The sequence below is a fragment of the Cherax quadricarinatus genome, chromosome 94 (genome assembly GCF_038502225.1).
Source record: "Cherax quadricarinatus isolate ZL_2023a chromosome 94, ASM3850222v1, whole genome shotgun sequence".
Taxonomy (NCBI): domain Eukaryota; kingdom Metazoa; phylum Arthropoda; class Malacostraca; order Decapoda; family Parastacidae; genus Cherax; species Cherax quadricarinatus.
This window is the reverse complement of record NC_091385.1, coordinates 11,582,338-11,607,081: the sequence shown is the minus strand read 5'-3', so window position 1 is coordinate 11,607,081 and position 24,744 is coordinate 11,582,338. Positions and strand designations below refer to the sequence as shown.

Sequence of the window (24,744 nt, the reverse complement as noted above, 5' to 3'; positions counted from 1 at the left end):
CTGTTGCTTTACTGCCCCCTTTGTGGAGTGGGGCTATGTCTGTTGTTTTTAGTAACTGTGGGACGACCCCGTGTCCATGCTCCCTCTCCATAGGATGGAAAAGGCTCGTGATAGGGGCTTCTTGCAGTTCTTGATGAACACGGAGTTCCATGAGTCTGGCCCTGGGGCAGAGTGCATGGGCATGTCATTTATCGCCTGTTCGAAGTCATTTGGCGTCAGGATAACATCGGATAGGCTTGTGTTAACCAAATTTTGTGACTCTCTCATAAAAAATTCATTTTGATCTTCGACTCTCAGTCTGGTTAGCGGCTTGCTAAAAACTGAGTCATATTGGGACTTGAGTAGCTCACTCATTTCCTTGCTGTCATCTGTGTAGGACCCATCTTGTTTAAGTAGGGGCCCAACACTGGATGTTGTTCTCGACTTTGATTTGGCATAGGAGAAGAAATACTTTGGGTTTCTTTCGATTTCATTTATGGCTTTTAGTTCTTCCCGCGATTCCTGACTCCTATAAGATTCCTTTAGCTTAAGTTCGATGCTTGCTATTTCTCTGACCAGTGTCTCCCTACGCATTTCAGATATATTGACCTCTTTTAGCCGCTCTGTTATTCTTTTCCGTCGCCTGTAAAGGGAGCGCCTGTCTCTTTCTATTTTACATCTACTCCTCCTTTTTCTTAGAGGAATAAGCCTTGTGCATACATCGAGTGCCACCGAGTTAATCTGTTCTAGGCATAAGTTGGGGTCTGTGTTGCTTAGTATATCTTCCCAGCTTATATCGGTTAGGACTTGGTTTACTTGGTCCCACTTTATGTTTTTGTTATTGAAGTTGAATTTGGTGAATGCTCCCTCGTGACTAGTCTCATTATGTCGGTCTGGGGCTCCGCGCATACATGACTGAACCTCAATTATGTTGTGATCTGAGTATATTGTTTTTGATATGGTGATATTTCTTATCAGATCATCATTGTTAGTGAAGATTAGGTCTAGTGTATTCTCCAGTCTAGTAGGCTCTATTATTTGCTGGTTTAAATTGAATTTTGTGCAGAGATTTAAAAGCTCGTGCGAGTGTGAGTTTTCATCAGAGCTGCCTCCTGGTGTTATTACTGCAACAATATTATTTGCTATATTCCTCCATTTTAGGTTGTTTATGTGTCTTAACATTAGTAAAGGTACCTTGTGTTGTACATGTGTCTTAACATACTAGATATGTATACTAGATATGTGATGGTATTTTGTTAATTATCTCTACTTTCTTGGGTTAGATGGTCGATGCTGACGAAGACAGGAGAGAGAAATGTAGATCCGAGCATTTGCTGGAGAAACAGCAGAACCCACAACAGCAGAACCCACAACAGCAGAACCCGCGGTGAAAACAGCAGTACCAACAGCAGTCACTTCTACATCAACAGGGACGGCGATAGCAAAGGAAGTAGTATCAGCAGCAGTCGTAGCAACATCCTCAGCAGCAGTCGTAACAACAACCTCAGCAGTAGTCGTAGCAACAGCCTCAACAGTAGTCGTAGCAACAGCCTCAGCAGCAGTCATAGCAACATCGTCAGCAGCAACAGCAGCAGGCTACACTGCAGGTCCACCAAAACAGCTACCATACAAGTGTTGTGTCGGGCCACTAACCTGCTGGGCGAGCAGCACCAGCCTTGTGTTGTCAACATTACCACTGGTGAGTGACAAAACTCTTGTGTCTACCTTGTGTTGTCAACATTACCACTGGTGAGTGACAAAACTCTTGTGTCTACCACGTAATTTTTTCTGCCTTTCGTTGTGTTTTGTTGTATTGTATTGTAGCGTAGTGCACGGTGCACCCAGGCATGCAGCGTAGTGCACGGTGCACCCAGGCATGTAGCGTAGTGCACGGTGCACCCAGGCATGTAGCGTAGTGCACGGTGCACCCAGGCATGTAGCGTAGTGCACGGTGCACCCAGGCATGTAGCGTAGTGCACGGTGCACCCAGGCATGTAGCGCAGTGCACGGTGCACCCAGGCATGTAGCGCAGTGCACGGTGCACCCAGGCATGTAGCGTAGTGCGCGGTGCACCCAGGCATGCAGCGTAGTGCACGGTGCACCCAGGCATGCAGATAATCCTGTGAATCTTGCCTATAATGATTCCCTTCAAATCTTCAACGTCAATATTGAGTTGTCAACTTAATGTCACACTGTGTTGTCAGGAATAGCATTACACAGCCTAGAGTCTAGGCTAGGTGTTGTGGTCTTGGTCTACACTCTAGACCAAGACCACAGCACACACTGGGCCCGGCTCATCCAGCAAGCAGATGAACAAAGAAGGAAAGAGCCAAAAGTCTTCTGGATCTACATTAAGAAAATCCATCCATGTGTTCAGTCCATCAATCTTGATGGACTGAACACATCGACTCCAGGTTGAGGGACTGATTACCTCATACTCCTCTCCTTACGCCTTCCTCTTTGTATTGGACTGATGAAGCCACTGTGTGGCGAAACGTTTCCTGAATAAAGATTCCCATATGCTACATAAGTGTCTCAATCTTCAACTTGTCGGTTTTTCAAACCATTCATCACAACACACGTATTACAGACCCACAGGGAGCAACCAACATCTTCCAACACGTTTGTGAGAACATTTTTCACCCCCACCCCGCACACCCCAATGTTCTCCAACACATGCAACACATTTGCCAATGGAACACTGAACACTCAGAGAAAACAACACCTGACAGCCACATCCTTCTCAACACACTCACCTCCACGCAGGAACTCGACACACCTTTCACTGACAATGACATCAAAGGCCTCAAATGCCTTCCTCCCAAGGCTCCTGGTGCCTCAGGCTTAAACCACACCGTACTAAAACACCTAGATTCTATCATCACAGCCTACACAAACCTTTTCAACGCCTCACTAGCGTCGGGATACTTTTCCGCTCTCTTCTAAGCTGCCACTGCTATCCTCATACCAAAACCAAACAAAGATTACTCCGACCCAAAAACTATCGACCCATTAGCCTACTCGAAATCCTGGAAAAACTCTTTGAAAAACTCGTCAACCTTCGCCTCCGCAGATACCTCGAACCTCTCCTCTCTGAAGGCCAATTTGGTTTCAGAACTACTCTCTACACAGGATGCCCTAAACATAATACTCAACTACATGTACACGAACACCAGACAAGGGAAAAAGACGGGCCTAAAAGCAAAGGACGTCGAAAAAGCCTTTAATACAGTCTGGCACAATGGAGTGAAACAAACTGCACCAACTTTAACCTCCCACAACCCACCCGCAAACTACTCTGTAACTTCTTAGATGGAAGGACAATGAGAATCAAATTCCAAGGCTGTTACTTAGACTATTTCCAACTGCACGCGGGAGTTCCCCAAGGGTCTGTCCTGTTCCCCATCCTCTACATATTATACACAAATGACATCCCAGCACCTACATTCAGTAACACCATCACTCTTGCATATGCAGACAACATCGCCCAACTCATCACCCACCAAAGTATAGACATACTAGCACGCAGAACACAAGACGAAGTAGATCGGATAGCCTTCTGGGAGCAAAAATGAAGGATAAAATCCAATGCTACAAAATCCAACATCACCTATTTCAATTACACAAAATTCGATTCCCCTCCACCAGTCGAACTCCGAACGATAGACGCTCGCACATACCTACCAGTCACAAAAATAACCACTGTCCTGGTTATCAACCTGGACTACTGTCTTCGCATACACAGACACATTGACACAAAGCAAGCCATGGCAAGGAGAGCCCTCAATGGACTCCTCAAACTAAGGCAAGCCTCCACTTGAACCAAACTACACCTACACAAATCTCTCATTCGTTCCCTACTCTTTTACTGCCCACTAGCCCTCTCCTTAACACCCAAGACCAACAGACTAAAACTACAGCGTATCCAGAACAAGGCTCTGCGTTGGGTGTTTGACGTTCACCGGGAAGACTTCATTCCAAGTGAGGCTATCCATGCCCGGGCAGACATCCCGGCGCTGAACGTGTAATGGAAGACGATCAGCGACAGACAGACTAAAGACCCGACACGAATATTGGCCCACTCACCTCGACAAAGACATACGCAGACCTGCAAACCCAAACAATCTTTTTTACTCTCTACTAGCTCCTCCCCCAAATCCTTTATACAAGTAATCTGCCTGCAGTCAGCAAAAACCATCCTGTCTTAACAGGGGTGGACGTTTAACACAAGCCCTCGCCAGTATCTTGCAAAGTTGTATATCGGCGATCCCCTGTCAGTCAAGCACCCCTTGCAGCGTCCACGACTCCTGAACCACTATCTGCCTAGCGACTGGGTTAAGCCCTCAAACTATCCCTTCCACTTACAACCTTCTTCTCACCAACCTCTTCTTCCACTATCCCCACTTCCCCGCTCACCCCACTGGGGTCTACCTATTCTTTCTTGATCTTGATCTGTGTTGTTCCAGTCACGTGTGTAGGAACACCGGGAACTACGAGTTGTGAAACACAAGGTTAACTTCCCCGGATCACACAGTCACGTGTGTAGAAACACCGGGAACTACGAGTTGTGAAACACAGGGTTAACTTCCCCGGATCACAGTCACGTGTGAAGAAACACCGGGAACTACAAGTTGTGAAACACAGGGTTAACTTCCCCGGATCACAGTCACGTGTGAAGAAACACCGGGAACTACAAGTTGTGAAACACAGGGTTAACTTCCCCGGATCACAGTCACGTGTGAAGAAACACCGGGAACTACAAGTTGTGAAACACAGGGTTAACTTCCCCGGATCACACAGTCACGTGTGTAGAAACACCGGGAACTACGAGTTGTGAAACACAGGGTTAACTTCCCCGGATCACACAGTCACGTGTGAAGAAACACCGGGAACTACGAGTTGTGAAACACAGGGTTAACTTCCCCGGATCACAGTCACGTGTGAAGAAACACCGGGAACTACAAGTTGTGAAACACAGGGTTAACTTCCCCGGATCACACAGTCACGTGTGAAGAAACACCGGGAACTACAAGTTGTGAAACACAGGGTTAACTTCCCCGGATCACAGTCACGTGTGAAGAAACACCGGGAACTACGAGTTGTGAAACACAGGGTTAACTTCCCCGGATCACAGTCACGTGTGAAGAAACACCGGGAACTACGAGTTGTGAAACACAGGGTTAACTTCCCCGGATCACAGTCACGTGTGAAGAAACACCGGGAACTACGAGTTGTGAAACACAGGGTTAACTTCCCCGGATCACAGTCACGTGTGAAGAAACACCGGGAACTACGAGTTGTGAAACACAGGGTTAACTTCCCCGGATCACACAGTCACGTGTGAAGAAACACCGGGAACTACAAGTTGTGAAACACAGGGTTAACTTCCCCGGATCACACAGTCACGTGTGAAGAAACACCGGGAACTACAAGTTGTGAAACACAGGGTTAACTTCCCCGGATCACACAGTCACCGAATACATATATTATTATTATTATTATTATTATTATTATTATTATTATTATTATTATTATTATTATTATCAGTAGTAGTAGTTGTAGCAGTAGTAGTTGTTGTCGTAGTATTACGTCCCTTTTCCCGAGCAATATGTGATTCCTATGAACTTTGGATATTATTATTAAAGAATATTTCACTATATGCTTCTTCCTTTTTGACCAGCCGTTTCATTTGCAGTGAAAACAGAGGTAGCGGCCAGGAGCGTTGCTGAGGTGGTGCCCAGCAGCCTTGCTGAGGTGGTGCCCAGCAGCCTTGCTGAGGTGGTGCCCAGCAGCCTTGCTGAGGTGGTGCCCAGCAGCCTTGCTGAGGTGGTGCCCAGCAGCCTTGCTGAGGTGGTGCCCAGCAGCCTTGCTGAGGTGGTGCCCAGCAGCCTTGCTGAGGTGGTGCCCAGCAGCCTTGCTGAGGTGGTGCCCAGCAGCCTTGCTGAGGTGGTGCCCAGCAGCCTTGCTGAGGTGGTGCCCAGCAGCCTTGCTGAGGTGGTACCCAGCAGCCTTGCTGAGGTGGTGCCCAGCAGCACTACAGAGCCCTCCAGGTCAGCCTCATCAGACGCCCATGACACAGAGGAGAGATTTAAAACTGATGGAACATTGAAGAAGTTGAACGAAGGTGATACAATGAACACGTTCAGCATGGACGGTGTCACTGAGATGTTCACCAATGATCAGCCTGTTAGTGTTATTGCTGTCAATAGGTAAGTTATGATACTGTTGTCTAAATTGCAAGTACAGACGAAATCGTAATAACGCGACCACAGACAAATCACGGAACGGGTAGGGTTTGAACCCATGGCCATTGAGTAATAAAACTCACAGGTCAGTGTGCTATAAACTTGCATTATTGGTCAGAGTGGTGGCCCATGCTAACCTTCCTAGTTGAGTGAAACTTACTGTAGCCAGCTGACCCAGTAGTAAGCACATTTTAGGATTCGCTTGCCATCGGTTCAAACCCCATCCGTTCCCTGATTTGTAAGTACAGGTAGGAAGTTTGCCTTCCGCAGCTACTGGACGGAGGATCAAGTATCCACTACTTAATATTGAACAATTTTCACAGGTTCAGTTTTCAGAATATCAAACCACCTCCACTACTTGCTCTAAATGACCCACAAAATTCTTTGTTAATGTATAATGTTGTGTGATACTCTAAAATGCGTTTATATTACTTAATGTTATAAGATTAACGTTAAAGCAATGAAGGCTGAGGCTTGATGTGTTATCTCATCAAAATTATCAACAAAACTTGAAAGATTTTGAAACAATATAGTTGCCCCTACTAACTGATATTTTATCCGTGTTCTATCTTATGGATAATTTCTGTACTGTGTTGCCCTTCCTGTTTGTCCATAATAGAAATTTGAAGCTTCGTCTTAATTGATTCTGGCATTATGAAATCCCATGCTGGTCTATTTTAGACTATTTTCCCCTTTAAGGTCAAATTCGGTGCTCGGCTTTGGAATAATGTTGCCTTTAGCCCCAACTGGAAATAAGTCACTCTGTCTGACTTTTTTGTGTTATCCCAGGTTCTCTACACATATGCTGCTATGTATGATAATTCTATGTAACTGTATTTGTGTATACCTGAATAAACTTACTTACTTGCTTGCTTGCTTACACCCATTCTTTAAGGTCAAGTTCAAGTTCTTGGAATAATATTGCCGGCTTTGTGGTCAAGTTTGGTGTTTGATTTTGGAGCTGATGGTCAATTGTAGTCCAATGTTTTCTATGATCGTCGATTATGTAGTTCTGTAGCCCCTTGTTCGTCGATTATGTAGTTCTGTAGCCCCTTGTTCGTCGATTATGTAGTTCTGTAGCCCCTTGTTCGTCGATTATGTAGTTCTGTAGCCCCTTGTTCGTCGATTATGTAGTTCTGTAGTCCCTTGTTCGTCGATTATGTAGTTCTGTAGCCCCTTGTTCGTCTATTTTGGAGCTTTATAGCCCCTTGTTCGTCTATTTTGGAGCTTTATAGCCCCTTGTTCGTCTATTTTGGAGCTTTATAGCCCCTTGTTCGTCGATGTTGGAGCTTTATAGTCCCTTGTTCGTCGATTTTGGAACTTTGTAACTCCTTGGTGGCTGATTTTGAAACAAAACAGTTCTGCTGATCGATTTTGGAGTTATGTAAAGACCTTGTGGTTGACTTCGACGGTATATAATTATTTTTGGTCGATCACCAAAACTGATCATTGGTGATCAACTTTGAAATTATACAGTTATATGGTGATTAATTTTAGAGCCATGACACACCCATGGTATTCGACGTGGGGAGTATTTTCTAGTATGATTGTGTCCGACTAAACCTTTACAAAAATTCAATGTATGTCAAAGGCCCTAAAATCTGGAATACCCTACCTGAGAACTCTAGAACTGCAGACACATTCATCACCTTCAAAACTACCATCAGAAAACATCTTATCTCCCTGATACACCCTGTCAACTAACTACATGAATACCACCTGGTGGTTCACACTTACACTCACTCATTTGACCATAAACAGAAATATTAATCTCAATCTTAAAATAATGAATCCTATGATACTCCAGTACTGAAACTATGTACTGTGCCAAAACAAAAGCATTCACATTGCTAAACTTACAAACTAGTAATTAGTCACTTAGCCATAATACAAACTTACCTCATAATTTGTAATATTTTAAAATAAAGAATTAAACTAAGTCTGCCCGAAATGCCTAGCCATGCTAGGTGTTCTAGTGGTACACTCTGTAATGCCTAGCCATGCTAGGTGTTCTAGTGGTACACTCTGTAATACCTAGCCATGCTAGGTGTTCTAGTGGTACACTCTGTAATACCTAGCCATGCTAGGTGTTCTAGTGGTACACTCTGTAATACCTAGCCATGCTAGGTGTTCTAGTGGTACACTCTGTAATACCTAGCCATGCTAAGCGTTCTAGTGGTACACTCTGTAATCACAATTTTACTACATGTAAACCACACAATAACCAAATTCTGTAAACTCAGCATTGTAATACTTATAGAGAATAAACTTTGAATTGAATTGATCTGGTACATCTTGATCTTATTGATTTCTTGTCGACTTTGAATTACATTGCTTCCTGGTGGTCGAGTTAGAATTATGTTGCCCATTGTTACATTCTTTTAGTATGTAAATATTTGAGTGTTGGGAGGTATGTAGCGCACTGGTGCTTAGTGTTTTAGGACTGTGTAGCCTCCTGGTGGACGGTTTTAGGACTGTGGGCCTATTGTCAACTTGGTAGCCTATTGTGGTCGATTCTTAAATTTAATTCAGACCCCTGGTGGTCGATTATAGGGGTATGTAGCCCACTCTTGGTAGATTTTATAATGTAGACTTTTTGGTGGTAGAATTGGTTGAATAGAATTGGTTGTCGATCGGAATATGTAACAAACTTGTTCACGTAAAGTAAAAGGACACAAGTGCAACTAATGTGACATTTATTGTGGCAACGTTTCGCTCTCCAGGAGCTTTATCAAGCCATTACAAACAATACATGGACACAGAGGGTATATAAAGGCTCATAGTGAGGTGAATACTAGTGAGGTACCATTTCGATGTTCACTAGTGGTAGTAGTAGTAGTAGTGGTAGTGACAAAAATAATACAATATGGTAAAGCAATTAATTCGTACTTGAGTAAAAGGATATAAAAGCTATTACTTGGGTAACATAAAAATAGGTTGGACAAATATAAACTGGAATGAGGCAGCTTGTTTCAGTGTTCACTCTCTGTGCTTTGTGTAGTATAACAGGAGAGAGTATGTGATGGCAGGGTTTACTGTTTTCAGGAGGATTCTTGCTAAGACTTCGGAGATGGTGAAGCTGCCGTTGTTTTGTTTAATTGTATTCGAAACAGCGATCAGTGCTGATTCGAGGCACTTGCGTCTGCGGAAATTAGTTTCTTTGATCACTAATTGGGGGTCTCTGAATTTCATGAGATGACTGGAGGAATTTCGGTGTTGTACACAGGCGTTGTTCAGGTTATCGTTCCTACATGCGTAAATGTGTTCATTGAGGCGGGTGTCGAGGTTTCTGGCTGTTTCACCTACGTAAATCTTGTCACAGCCTCCACAGGGTATAGTGTAAACTCCTGCATTGACTGGTTCGTGGTGCTTGGATTTTGTCCTGGTTATATCCTTTATTGAAGTGCTAGAAGCGATGGCGACTCTGGTGTTAGCTTGTGAAAGTGCTTTTGAGACGTTCAGTGCAACCTGACTGTTGGGAAGAATTATAACTTTGCTGGGAGTGGTGTTGATGCGTGGAGAATTTATGATCTGAAGAGCTCTTTTCTTGCAGTCTTTGATGAAAAAAGGAGGAAAATGTAACTCTGTGAATGTTTGGTGAATGTATGTACACTCCTCGTCAAGAAACTCAGGACTACAAATTCGGTATGCTCTTAGGAAAAACCCGATGATGATGCCTCTTTTGGTCTTGGTGTCTTGACTGGAATCTTCAGGCAAGGCTCAACGCAGTTGAACAGCGATCCAGTTTACACTAGAAGAAGAGTCCAATGACAAGCTACCTTTCCTCGACGTCCTCATTCACAAAGTAGACAACAACCTAAGATTTCAAGTTTATCGGAAACCCACCAATAAAAATGATCTCACACACTTCTATTCCAGTCAAGATACCAAGACCAAAAGAGGCATCATCATCGGGTTTTTCCTAAGAGCATACCGAATTTGTAGTCCTGAGTTTCTTGACGAGGAATGTACTTACATTCACCAAACATTCACAGAGTTACATTTTCCTCCTTTTTTCATCAAAGACTGCAAGAAAAGAGCTCTTCAGATCATAAATTCTCCACGCATCAACACCACTCCCAGCAAAGTTATAATTCTTCCCAACAGTCAGGTTGCACTGAACGTCTCAAAAGCACTTTCACAAGCTAACACCAGAGTCGCCATCGCTTCTAGCACTTCAATAAAGGATATAACCAGGACAAAATCCAAGCACCACGAACCAGTCAATGCAGGAGTTTACACTATACCCTGTGGAGGCTGTGACAAGATTTACGTAGGTGAAACAGCCAGAAACCTCGACACCCGCCTCAATGAACACATTTACGCATGTAGGAACGATAACCTGAACAACGCCTGTGTACAACACCGAAATTCCTCCAGTCATCTCATGAAATTCAGAGACGCCCAATTAGTGATCAAAGAAACTAATTTCCGCAGACGCAAGTGCCTCGAATCAGCACTGATCGCTGTTTCGAATACAATTAAACAAAACAACGGCAGCTTCACCATCTCCGAAGTCTTAGCAAGAATCCTCCTGAAAACAGTAAACCCTGCCATCACATAGTCTCTCCTGTTATACTACACAAAGCACAGAGAGTGAACACTGAAACAACCTGCCTCATTCCAGTTTATATTTGTCCAACCTATTTTCATGTTACCCAAGTAATAGCTTTTATATCCTTTTACTCATGTACGAATTAATTGCTTTCCACTTTTGTCACTACCACTCTACTACTACTACTACTACTACTACGACTAGTGAACATCGAAATGGTACCTCACTAGTATTCACCTCACTCTGAGCCTTTATATACCCTCTGTGTCCATGTATTGTTTGTAATGGCTTGATAAAGCTCCTGGAGAGCGAAACGTTGCCACAATAAATGTCACATTAGTTGCACTTGTGTCCTTTTACTTTACATATTGTCGGTAATTCTACCAACTTTATTACAAACTTGTTCACCATTATGGAATAATGTAATCCCCTGGTGCTTGGTTTTGATGCAGACATCTGGTGATCAATTTTGGAAGTTCGTAGCTCGCTAGAGACGGTTTATGTTTTTTAATTAAGTCATATAGCTCTCTGAGACAGAGGGAGAGGCAAATATATTAATGCACCTCAATGAATTTTGTGTTAACCTCGAGAGAAACAATCTGCCCATCAAGATCGAGTCTCAGTTCCTGAAGTTTACCTGGAGAGAGTTCTGGGGGCCAACGCCCCGCGGCCCGGTCTGTGAGCAGGCCTCCTGGTGGATCAGAGCCTGATCAACCAGGCTGTTACTGCTGGCTGCACGCAAACCAACGTACGAACCACAGCCCGGCTGGTCAGGAACCGACTTTAGGTGCTTGTCCAGTGCCAGCTTGAAGACTGCCAGGGGTCTGTTGGTAATCCCCCTTATGTGTGCTGGGAGGCAGTTGAACAGTCTCGGGCCCCTGACACTTATTGTATGGTCTCTTAACGTGCTAGTGACACCCCTGCTTTTCATTGGGGGGATGTTGCATCGTCTGCCAAGTCTTTTGCTTTCGTAGTGAGTGATTTTCGTGTGCAAGTTCGGTACTAGTCCCTCTAGGATTTTCCAGGTGTATATAATCATGTATCTCTCCCGCCTGCGTTCCAGGGAATACAGGTTTAGGAACCTCAAGCGCTCCCAGTAATTGAGGTGTTTTATCTCCGTTATGCGCGCCGTGAAAGTTCTCTGTACATTTTCTAGGTCGGCAATTTCACCTGCCTTGAAAGGTGCTGTTAGTGTGCAGCAATATTCCAGCCAAGATAGAACAAGTGACCTGAAGAGTGTCATCATGGGCTTGGCATCCCTAGTTTTGAAGTTCGCTGATATGTTAATGATAAAGTAATTGTTTTGGTAGTATAGCTGAAAGTTTAACATTTCAACATCTAGTGAGGAAGAGGTATTGGTCTTGGAGAAAGAGAGAGAGAGCATCATGCTTGTTAACATTCTCTCTCTCTCTCTCTCTCTCTCTCTCTCTCTCTCTCTCTCTCTCTCTCTCTCTCTCTCTCTCTCTCTCTCTCTCTCTCTCTCTCTCTCTCTCTCTCTGCTTTTTTAACAACGCATATTATGAAATTCTGAAGTAATGTTGATTGGAAAATATCGACTGAATCAGGCATGAAGACACTAGTTGCTTGCAAGATAATGTAGACACTAGTTGCTTGCAAGATAATGTAGACACTGCTTGCTTGCAAGATAATGTAGACACTAGTTGCTTGCAAGATAATGTAGACACTGCTTGCTTGCAAGATAATGTAGACACTGCTTGCTTGCAAGATAATGTAGACACTGCTTGCTTGCAAGATAATGTAGACACTGCTTGCTTGCAAGATAATGTAGACACTGCTTGCTTGCAAGATAATGTAGACACTGCTTGCTTGCAAGATAATGTAGACACTGCTTGCTTGCAAGATAATGTAGACACTGCTTGCTTGCAAGATAATGTAGACACTGCTTGCTTGCAAGATAATGTAGACACTGCTTGCTTGCAAGATAATGTAGACACTGCTTGCTTGCAAGATAATGTAGACACTGCTTGCTTGCAAGATAATGTAGACACTGCTTGCTTGCAAGATAATGTAGACACTGCTTGCTTGCAAGATAATGTAGACACTGCTTGCTTGCAAGATATGTAGACACTGCTTGCTTGCAAGATATGTAGACACTGCTTGCTTGCAAGATAATGTAGACACTGCTTGCTTGCAAGATAATGTAGACACTGCTTGCTTGCAAGATAATGTAGACACTGCTTGCTTGCAAGATAATGTAGACACTGCTTGCTTGCAAGATAATGTAGACACTGCTTGCTTGCAAGATATGTAGACACTGCTTGCTTGCAAGATATGTAGACACTGCTTGCTTGCAAGATAATGTAGACACTGCTTGCTTGCAAGATAATGTAGACACTGCTTGCTTGCAAGATAATGTAGACACTGCTTGCTTGCAAGATAATGTAGACACTGCTTTCTTGCAAGATATGTAGACACTGCTTGCTTGCAAGATATGTAGACACTGCTTGCTTGCAAGATAATGTAGACACTGCTTGCTTGCAAGATAATGTAGACACTGCTTGCTTGCAAGATAATGTAGACACTGCTTGCTTGCAAGATAATGTAGACACTGCTTGCTTGCAAGATAATGTAGACACTGCTTGCTTGCAAGATATGTAGACACTGCTTGCTTGCAAGATATGTAGACACTGCTTGCTTGCAAGATAATGTAGACACTGCTTGCTTGCAAGATAATGTAGACACTGCTTGCTTGCAAGATAATGTAGACACTGCTTGCTTGCAAGATAATGTAGACACTGCTTTCTTGCAAGATATGTAGACACTGCTTGCTTGCAAGATATGTAGACACTGCTTGCTTGCAAGATAATGTAGACACTGCTTGCTTGCAAGATAATGTAGACACTGCTTGCTTGCAAGATATGTAGACACTGCTTGCTTGCAAGATATGTAGACACTGCTTGCTTGCAAGATAATGTAGACACTGCTTGCTTGCAAGATAATGTAGACACTGCTTGCTTGCAAGATAATGTAGACACTGCTTGCTTGCAAGATAATGTAGACACTGCTTGCTTGCAAGATAATGTAGACACTGCTTGCTTGCAAGATATGTAGACACTGCTTGCTTGCAAGATATGTAGACACTGCTTGCTTGCAAGATAATGTAGACACTGCTTGCTTGCAAGATAATGTAGACACTGCTTGCTTGCAAGATAATGTAGACACTGCTTGCTTGCAAGATAATGTAGACACTGCTTTCTTGCAAGATATGTAGACACTGCTTGCTTGCAAGATATGTAGACACTGCTTGCTTGCAAGATAATGTAGACACTGCTTGCTTGCAAGATAATGTAGACACTGCTTGCTTGCAAGATAATGTAGACACTGCTTGCTTACAAGATAATGTAGACACTGCTTGTTTGCAAGATAATGTAGACACTGCTTGCTTGCAAGATAATGTAGACACTGCTTGCTTACAAGATAATGTAGACACTGCTTGTTTGCAAGATAATGTAGACACTGCTTGCTTGCAAGATAATGTAGACACTGCTTGCTTGCAAGATAATGTAGACACTGCTTGCTTGCAAGATAATGTAGACACTGCTTGCTTGCAAGATAATGTAGACACAACTTGCTTGCAAGATAATGTAGACACTGCTTGCTTGCAAGATAATGTAGACACTGCTTGCTTGCAAGATATGTAGACACTGCTTGCTTGCAAGATAATGTAGACACAACTTGCTTGCAAGATAATGTAGACACTGCTTGCTTGCAAGATAATGTAGACACTGCTTGCTTGCAAGATAATGTAGACACTGCTTGCTTGCAAGATAATGTAGACACTGCTTGCTTGCAAGATAATGTAGACACTGCTTGCTTGCAAGATAATGTAGACACTGCTTGCTTGCAAGATATGTAGACACTGCTTGCTTGCAAGATAATGTAGACACAACTTGCTTGCAAGATAATGTAGACACTGCTTGCTTGCAAGATAATGTAGACACTGCTTGCTTGCAAGATAATGTAGACACTGCTTGCTTGCAAGATAATGTAGACACTGCTTGCTTGCAAGATAATGTAGACACTGCTTGCTTGCAAGATAATGTAGACACTGCTTGCTTGCAAGATAATGTAGACACTGCTTGCTTGCAAGATAATGTAGACACTGCTTGCTTGCAAGATAATGTAGACACAACTTGCTTGCAAGATAATGTAGACACTGCTTGCTTGCAAGATAATGTAGACACTGCTTGCTTGCAAGATAATGTAGACACTGCTTGCTTGCAAGATAATGTAGACACTGCTTGCTTGCAAGATAATGTAGACACTGCTTGCTTGCAAGATAATGTAGACACTGCTTGCTTGCAAGATAATGTAGACACTGCTTGCTTGCAAGATAATGTAGACACTGCTTGCTTGCAAGATATGTAGACACTGCTTGCTTGCAAGATAATGTAGACACTGCTTGTTTGCAAGATAATGTAGACACTGCTTGCTTGCAAGATAATGTAGACACTGCTTGCTTGCAAGATAATGTAGACACTGCTTGCTTGCAAGATAATGTAGACACTGCTTGCTTGCAAGATAATGTAGACACTGCTTGCTTGCAAGATAATGTAGACACTGCTTGCTTGCAAGATAATTTAGACACTGCTTACAAGATAATGTAGACACTGCTTGCTTGCAAGATAATGTAGACACTGCTTGCTTGCAAGATAATGTAGACACTGCTTGCTTGCAAGATAATGTAGACACTGCTTGCTTGCAAGATAATGTAGACACTGCTTGCTTGCAAGATAATGTAGACACTGCTTGCTTACAAGATAATGTAGACACTGCTTGCTTGCAAGATAATGTAGACACTGCTTGCTTGCAAGATAATGTAGACACTGCTTGCTTACAAGATAATGTAGACACTGCTTGCTTGCAAGATAGATTAGACACTGCTTACAAGATAATGTAGACACTGCTTGCTTGCAAGATAATGTAGACACTGCTTGCTTACAAGATAATGTAGACACTGCTTGCTTGCAAGATAATGTAGACACTGCTTGCTTACAAGATAATGTAGACACTGCTTGCTTGCAAGATAATGTAGACACTGCTTGCTTGCAAGATAATGTAGACACTGCTTGCTTGCAAGATAATGTAGACACTGCTTGCTTACAAGATAATGTAGACACTGCTTGCTTGCAAGATAATGTAGACACTGCTTGCTTGCAAGATAATGTAGACACTGCTTGCTTACAAGATAATGTAGACACTGCTTGCTTGCAAGATAATGTAGACACTGCTTGCTTGCAAGATAATGTAGACACTGCTTGCTTACAAGATAATGTAGACACTGCTTGCTTGCAAGATAATGTAGACACTGCTTGCTTGCAAGATAATGTAGACACTGCTTGCTTGCAAGATAATGTAGACACTGCTTGCTTACAAGATAATGTAGACACTGCTTGCTTACAAGATAATGTAGACACTGCTTGCTTACAAGATAATGTAGACACTGCTTGCTTGCAAGATAATGTAGACACTGCTTGCTTACAAGATAATGTAGACACTGCTTGCTTGCAAGATAATGTAGACACTGCTTGCTTGCAAGATAATGTAGACACTGCTTGCTTGCAAGATAATGTAGACACTGCTTGCTTGCAAGATGATGTAGACACTGCTTGCTTACAAGATAATGTAGACACTGCTTGCTTGCAAGATAGATTAGACACTGCTTACAAGATAATGTAGACACTGCTTGCTTGCAAGATAATGTAGACACTGCTTGCTTACAAGATAATGTAGACACTGCTTGCTTGCAAGATAGATTAGACACTGCTTACAAGATAATGTAGACACTGCTTGCTTGCAAGATAATGTAGACACAACTTGCTTGCAAGATAATGTAGACACTGCTTGCTTGCAAGATAATGTAGACACAACTTGCTTGCAAGATAATGTAGACACTGCTTGCTTGCAAGATAATGTAGACACTGCTTGCTTGCAAGATAATGTAGACACTGCTTGCTTGCAAGATAATGTAGACACTGCTTGCTTGCAAGATAATGTAGACACTGCTTGCTTACAAGATAATGTAGACACTGCTTGCTTGCAAGATAGATTAGACACTGCTTACAAGATAATGTAGACACTGCTTGCTTGCAAGATAATGTAGACACAACTTGCTTGCAAGATAATGTAGACACAACTTGCTTGCAACATAATGTAGACACTGCTTGCTTGCAACATAATAAAAATAATAGCACCAACCACTCCAAAACTATATCCCCACCTGCTTTTAACATTTCTATCTTTATCCCATCAATCCCGGCTGCCTTACCCCCTTTCATTTTACCTACTGCCTCACTAACTTCCCCCACACTCACAACTGGCTCTTCCTCACTCCTACAAGATGTTATTCCTCCTTGCCCTATACACGAAATCACAGCTTCCCTATCTTCATCAACATTTAACAATTCCTCAAAATATTCCCTCCATCTTCCCAATACCTCTAACTCTCCATTTAATAACTCTCCTCTCATATTTTTAACTGACAAATCCATTTGTTCTCTAGGCTTTCTTAACTTGTTAATCTCACTCCAAAACTTTTTCTGATTTCCAACAAAATTTGTTGATAACATCTCACCCACTCTCTCATTTGCTCTATTTTTACATTGCTTCACCACTCTCTTAACCTCTCTCTTTTTCTCCATATACTCTTCCTTCCTTGCATCACTTCTACTTTGTAAAAACTTCTCATATGCTAACTTTTTGTCCCTTACTGCTCTCTTTACATCATCATTCCACCAATCGCTCCTCTTCCCTCCCGCACCCACTTCCCTGTAACTACAAACTTCTGCTGAACACTCTAACACTACATTCTTAAACGTACCCCATACATCTTCGACCCCATTGCCTATGCTCTCACTACCCCATCTATCCTCCAATAGTTGTTACTAGTTACTAAGATAAGATTTCGTTCGGATTTTTAACCTCGGAGGGTTAGTCACCCAGGATAACCCAAGAAAGTCAGTGCGTCATCGAGGACTGTCTAACTTATTTCCATTGTGGTCCTTAATCTTGTCCCCCAGGATGCGACCCACACCAGTCCACTAACACCCAGGTACCTATTTGCTGCTTACTAGTTACTAAGAATATTACTAAATACTAAGAATATTACTAGTTACTAAGAATATTATTAGTTACTAAGAATATTATTAGTTACTAAGAATATTACTAGTTACTAAGAATATTACTAGTTACTAAGAATATTATTAGTTACTAAGAATATTACTAATTACTAAGAATATTACTAGTTACTAAGAATATTATTAGTTACTAAGAATATTATTAGTTACTAAGAATATTACTAGTTACTAAGAATATTACTAGTTACTAAGAATATTACTAGTTATTAAAAATATTATTAGTTACGAATATTACTAGTTCTTGAGACTATTTCTAGTTCTTAAAAATATTACTAGTAATTAAGAATATTAATTTTAAGTAAGATAATTTACTTGATGAGATCCTCCGTCAACAGCGATGTTTTGCCAGTCTCACCTTCGTCACCTTCATCTCTGTTGTCATCTTCATCATCACCTTCGCTGGTGGTGGTGGTGGTGGTGGTGATGGTGGTGGTGGTAGCAGTAGTGGTGGTCGTGGTGGTGGTCGTGGTGGTAAACAGGAAGTTGGGTGCCTCCAGGATGTCGTCCACGACTAAGTCTTCACGTTATAATGCTGTTTCTGGCTATTATTGTCTTAATAATGGAGGTAATGTATGTGTGTGTGTGTGTGTGTGTGTGTGTGTGTGTGTGTGTGTGTGTGTGTGTGTGTGTGTGTGTGTGTGTGTGTGTGTGTGTGTGTGTGTGTGTGTGTGTGCGTGTGTGTGTATGTGTGTGTGTGTGTGTGTGTGTGTGTGTGTGTGTGCGTGTGTGTGTATGTGTGTGTGTATGTGTGTGTGTGTATGTGTGTGTGTATATGTGTGTGTGTGTGTGTGTGTACTCACCTAATTCACCTAATTGTGGTTGCAGGGGTCGAGACTCAGCTCCTGACCCCGCCTCTTCACCTGCTCCATGAGCTTTATCATACCTCATTTTAAAGCTATGTATGGTTCCTGCTTCCACTACATCACTTGTTAGACTATTCCACTTCCTGACTACTCTGTGACTGAAGAAATACTTCCCAACATCCCTGTGATTCATCTGAGTCTTCAGCTTCCAATTGTGACCCCTTGTTTCTGTATCCCATCTCTGGAACATCCTGTCGCTGTCCACCTTATCTATTCCACGCAGTATTTTGTATGTCATTATCATGCCTCCCCTGACCCTCCTGTCCTCCAGTGTCGTCAGTCCGATTTCCCTCAACCTTTCTTCATAGAACATTCCCCTGAGCTCCGGAACTAGCCTTGTTGCAAACATTTGTACTTTCTCTAATTTCTTGACGTGCTTGACCAGGTGTGGATTCCAGACTGGTGCTGCGTACTCCAGTATGGGCCTGGCGTACACAGTGTACAGTATCTTCAACGATTCCTTACTAAGGTATCGGAATGCTATTCTCAGGTTTACCAGGAGCTCATGTGCTGCAGCAGTTATCTGGTTGATGTGTGCTTCCGGAGATGTGCTCGGTGTTATGGTCACCCTAAGATCTTTCTCCTTAAGTGAGGTTTGAAGTCTTTGTTTACCTAGCCTATACTCTGTCTGCGGTCTTCTTTGTCCTTCCCCAAGCTTCATGACTCTGCATTTGGCAGGGTTGAATTCGAGAAGCCAGTTTCTGGACCATGTGTCCAGCCTGTCCAGGTCTCTATGTAGTCCTGCCTGATCCTCATCTGATTTAATTCTTCTCATTAACTTCACATCATCTGCAAACAGGGACACTTCTGAGTCTATCCCTTCCATCATGTCATTCACATATATGAAAAATATCACTGGTCCTAGGACTGACCCTTGTGGGACCCCGCTCGTCACAGGTGCCCATTGTGATACCTCATCATGTACCATGACTTGTTGTTGCCTCCCTGTCAGATATTCTCTGATCCATTGCAGTGCCCTTCCTGCTATACGTGCCTGATCCTCCAGCTTCTGCACTAGTCTCTTGTGAGGAACTGTGTCGAAGGCCTTCCTGCAGTCCAGGAAAATGCAATCAAGCCACCCTTCTCTCTCGAGTCTTCTGTTGCCTTGTCATAGAACTCCAGAAGGTTTGTGACACAGGATTTTCCTCCCATGAATCCGTGCTGGTTGGCGTTTATAATCTTGTTCCGTTCCAGGCACTCCACCACTCTCCTCCTGATAATCTTCTCCATGACTTTGCATACTATACACGTCAGTGAGACTGGTCTGTAGCTTAGTGCCTCGTTTCTGTCTCCTTTCTTAAAAATGGGTACTACATTTGCCGTCTTCCATACCTCAGGTAGTTGCCCAGTTTCAAGGGATGTATTGAAGATTGTGTTTAGTGCCTTGCACAGCTTCTCTGCTCCTTCTCTAAGGACCCACGGGGAGATGCCCGGTCCCATCGCCTTTGAGGTATCAAGGTCGCTTAGCAGCTTCTGCATCACCTCCTAAGTTGTTGGTGTCCCCCTCTGTGCTGTCTTCCCAGAGTCCTTCCTGTCTCTTCTGTAAAAACTTCCTTAAATCTCATGTTGAGCTCCTCACATACCACTTGATCGTTTCTTGTGAGTTCTCCACCTTCTTTCCTCAGCCTTATCACCTGGTCCTTGACTGTTGTCTTCCTCCTGATGTGGCTATACAGCAGTTTCGGGTCAGACTTGACTTTCGATGCTATATTATTTTCATACTGTCGCTGGGCCTCCCTCCTTACCTGTGCATACTCATTCCTGACTTTTCGACTAATCTCGTTATTTTCCTGTGTTCGTCGCCTTCTGTACTTTTTCCATTCACTGTTGCACTTAGTTTTTGCCTCCTTACACCGTCGGGTAAACCAGGGGCTCGTACTGGTCTTTCCAATATTTCTATTGCCCTGTGTGTGTATGTACTCACCTATTTGTACTCACCTATTTGTGGTTGCAGGGGTCGAGTCATAGCTCCTGGCCCCGCCTCTTCACTGATTGCTACTAGGTCCTCTCTCTTCCTGCCCCATGAGCTTTATCATACCTCGCCTTAAAACTGTGCATGGTTCCCGCCTCCACTACTTCACTTTCTAGGCTATACCACGGCCTGACCACTCTATGACTGAAGAAATACTTCCTAACATCCCTTTGACTCATCTGAGTCTTCAACTTCCAATTGTGACCTCTTGTGTCTGTGTCCCATCTCTGGAACATCCCGTCTTTGTCCACCTTGTCTATTCCGCGCAGTATTTTATATGTCGTTATCATGTCTCCCCTGACCCTCCTGTCCTCTAGTGTCCTCAGCTCCTCTGTGTGTGTGTGTGTGTGTGTGTGTGTGTGTGTGTGTGTGTGTGTGTGTGTGTGTGTGTGTGTGTGTGTGTGTGTGTGTGCTTAATTAAGCATATGCATATCTATATGTTGTTTCAGGGGTGTAGTCTCAGCTCCTGGCCCCGCCTCTCAGTTTGCCACTTGCCAGATTCACTCATCCCTTGCCTCGCACTCTCTGTCGTACCTGTTCTTAACGCCAAGTATGGAGTTGGTTTCGACTAGAACAGGCAGAAGAAGTACTTCCTGACATCTCTATCACTTATTTGTATCTTTAACTTCCAACTGTTCCAGTATTTTCTTCAGTTTCTTAACATGTTCTTCCTGATATGTATTGTATAAAAGGTACAGAAGGATTTTTGACTTTTGTGATGGCTACTCTTGGGTTTTCCAAACGAACATTGGCTGCAGAGGTTCTTCTGTTAATGTGAACCTCTTACGATAAACATGCAGTATGCTCAACCCTGGGAGGTCTGCAAGTCTATTTTTCCTGAGTCTGTACTCCGTGTTCGATCTTCTTGTCCCTTCCACAATCCTCAAAATCTTGTACTTACTAGAGTCGAAGTCAAAGAACCACTTCTGACCAGTTTTATAGCATTTCCCTTCCCTCGTATATTTTTATTTTCATTTTGCATTATCATCTAACAGGGATGCATGTAATTGCATCCTTCGTGGGTACGTCATTCACATAAACTAGAAACAGTGTTGGTCCTAATTCCGATCACTGCGGTACCCCGCTTGTTACTATTTGCCTTTCTGAAATATCTTCCCCGACAATTCCGCTTTGTTTCTTTTCCATTAGACCACCAGAGTAAGTTCTCTGTTATTCCTGCCTGTACCCTCAAGAGTCTCTTGTGGGTACAGGATCAACTGCCTTCTTGCAAAGAACATGCAATCCGCCCATCTGTCTCTCTCTCTCTCCTTTTTCACTTCTCTGTATTATGCAGCTCTAACTTCATGTAAGACGAAGTTTGCTATCTCTGAACATGTATTCGTTAATGTTAATGAAATTCTACTGTCCAAGTGCTCTACCACTCGTCTTTTGATTGTTTCCCCAATAACTTACATGGTATGGTGGCCCGGTGGCCTGGTGGCTAAAGCTCCCGCTTCACACACGGAGGGCCCGGGTTCGATTCCCGGCGGGTGGAAACATTTCGACACGTTTCCTTACACCTGTTGTCCTGTTCACCTAGCAGCAAATAGGTACCTGGGTGTTAGTCGACTGGTGTGGGTCGCATCCTGGGGGACAAGATTAAGGACCACAATGGAAATAAGTTAGACAGTCCTCGATGACGCACTGACTTTCTTGGGTTATCCTGGGTGGCTAACCTTCCGGGGTTAAAAATCCGAACGAAATCTTATCTCTTATCTTATCTTATGCATGTAAGTTATTGCAGTTATTCCTGTCAGTCTCCTTTCTTAACACAGTGACTACATTCTCTGTCTTCCAGATCTCTGGCAACTGCCCAGTGTACACTGACTTGTTGCAGATATTGTATTATAGTTCAGTATTTGTTGCTCCCTCTCGCAGAACTCATAGTGACACTGTCATATTCCATTAATTTTAATATATCTAGCTCCAAATGTTTCTTGAATCTTTCTCTGTTGTGAATATTGTGTCTAGTATCTGTCGATGGAACCTTTATTCTATGCCTTCTGGTATTGCTCTGTCTGAGGGGGTCCTCGTTCAACACTTCGCAGATTTCCTTGTTTTTGGTAACCTCTTCTTCTATCTCCAGTCAAGTTACGTTGTTTTTCCTCGTCTTTCTTCTGATATCGCTGTGACGCAGACTGGGTTGCAACATGGCCTTGGTTGCTAAATCATTCTCAAATTGTTGCTCAACTTCTCTCCTCATCCATGTATATTCGTACCAAACTAATCTGCTCGCTTCTCTGATCTCATTTTTAACTCGCTTTTTTAAATACTGTACAAACTTTTATGCTCTTTTGGCTTCCCTTCTCTGGTTAAACCAAGGGCTCTTGTTGTCTTTCCAGTTTCCAGTTCTTCTGGATATGAAGTTCTCTGCCTCCCGACACTTTTTAGTTACTCAAGCATCTCATCTGCTGCCTTTTCTGTCAGTTCTTCTCCCAGTGCACTACATTCTGTAACTTATCTGCTTCTAAAGTCTGGCTTTTCGTACCCACCACCATAGTGCCACAAGGTATCCCAAGTTCAATACAGTATGGTCGCTGCCATCCCTGTCCTGGATGGCAGCGACCAGTTATTTACTTCCATTAAATAACTGGTCCACTCTTGCAGGCTCACCACTCTTGTTCATGTCCTCAACATCCTGACAAAAAAAATAATGCACCTTAATCACGTCCATCCTTCCGTTCCTCCCTCTCTACTTATTTTTGGTTGACATAACCCATGCTATAACCCCGTGTACCTCCATAGCTGCTTCCGCCATGATGGCAGCCATCGCTGTGTTGTTGTCTTCATATTCTCGTATTGATTTCCTACTGTTAGATGACGGGCTTTAAAAAATTAGTCACATATGCAGCACCTGGGTATCTTTATTATGTCGTACATAAGATACCCAGTTGTTGCAGATGTGTCTGATTCTTAAACTTGTCGGTAATATATACTTTTGATGTCATGATGACGGTTCTACACCTCTGAAACTACTACTTTTGATCCCACAGTTCTCAGCTGCTGTGAAGTCGTTTACCTCATGTCTGTTTATTCTCATCTTTCCGTAATTCCAGTGGCTTCTTTCTAGAGTCTTCTACTTCCGGACGACTCTGTGACTGAAGAAATACTTCGTAACTTCCCTGTGACTCATCAGAGTTTTCAACGTCCAGTTGTGACACCTTGTTGCTCTGTCGCATCTGTCAAACATTCTGTCCCTGTCCACTTTGTCAAATCCTCTCCGGATTTTATGTTATGTCCCCCCTGTCGCTCCTGTCCTCCAGTGTCGTCAGGTTGATTTCCCTTAACCTCTCCTCGTAGGACATACCCCTTATCTCCGGGACAAGTCTTGTTGCAAACGTTTGCATTTTCTCTAATTTCTTGACGTGCTTGGCTAGGTGTGGGCTCCATACTGGTGCTGCATACTCTAATGTAGGCTTGACGTACGCAGTGTACAGAGTCTTGAACGATTCCTTACTGAGGTGTCGAAACGCTGTTCTTAGATTTGCCAGGCGCCTAATTGTACTCACCTAATTGCGGTTGCAAGTGTCGAGGCTCAGCTCCTGGCCCCGGCTCTTCACTGAACGCTACTAAGTCCACTCTCTCCCTGCTCCATGAGTTTCATCATACCTCGTCTTAAAGCTATGTATGGTTCCTGCCTCCATTATATCGCTTGTTAGACCATTCCACTTCCTGGCTACTCTGTGACTGAAGAAATGCTTCCTAACATCCCTCTGACTCATCTGAATCCTCAACTTTCAAGTGTGACCCCTTGTTTCTGTGTCCCATCTCTGGAACATCCTGTCTTTGTCCACCTTGTCTATTCCACGAGTGCTCCTCAGGAGATGTGCTCGGTATTATACTCACCCCAAGATCCTTTGCCTTGATTGAAGTTTGTAGTCTTTGGTCACCTAGACTTTACACTGTCTGAGGTTTCCTTTGACCTTGCCAGGCTACATGACTGTGCCATTGGTGGAATTAAACTCCAGGAGCC

The 24,744-nt window shown here is 43.2% G+C and overlaps 1 protein-coding gene across 2 annotated transcripts in view; it reads left to right on the top strand.

The window, feature by feature from the left end:
- The window catches only part of LOC128700896 (uncharacterized), a 146,261-nt gene that overhangs the window by 107,703 nt on the left and 13,814 nt on the right, over positions 1-24,744 (top strand). For both annotated transcript variants that reach the window (XM_070104772.1, XM_070104771.1), the window contains exons 8-10: positions 1,263-1,678; positions 5,675-6,188; positions 18,272-18,501. In XM_070104772.1, the coding sequence (XP_069960873.1) occupies positions 1,263-1,678; positions 5,675-6,188; positions 18,272-18,501 (1,160 nt within the window). The remainder of the gene's footprint in view (positions 1-1,262; positions 1,679-5,674; positions 6,189-18,271; positions 18,502-24,744) is intronic.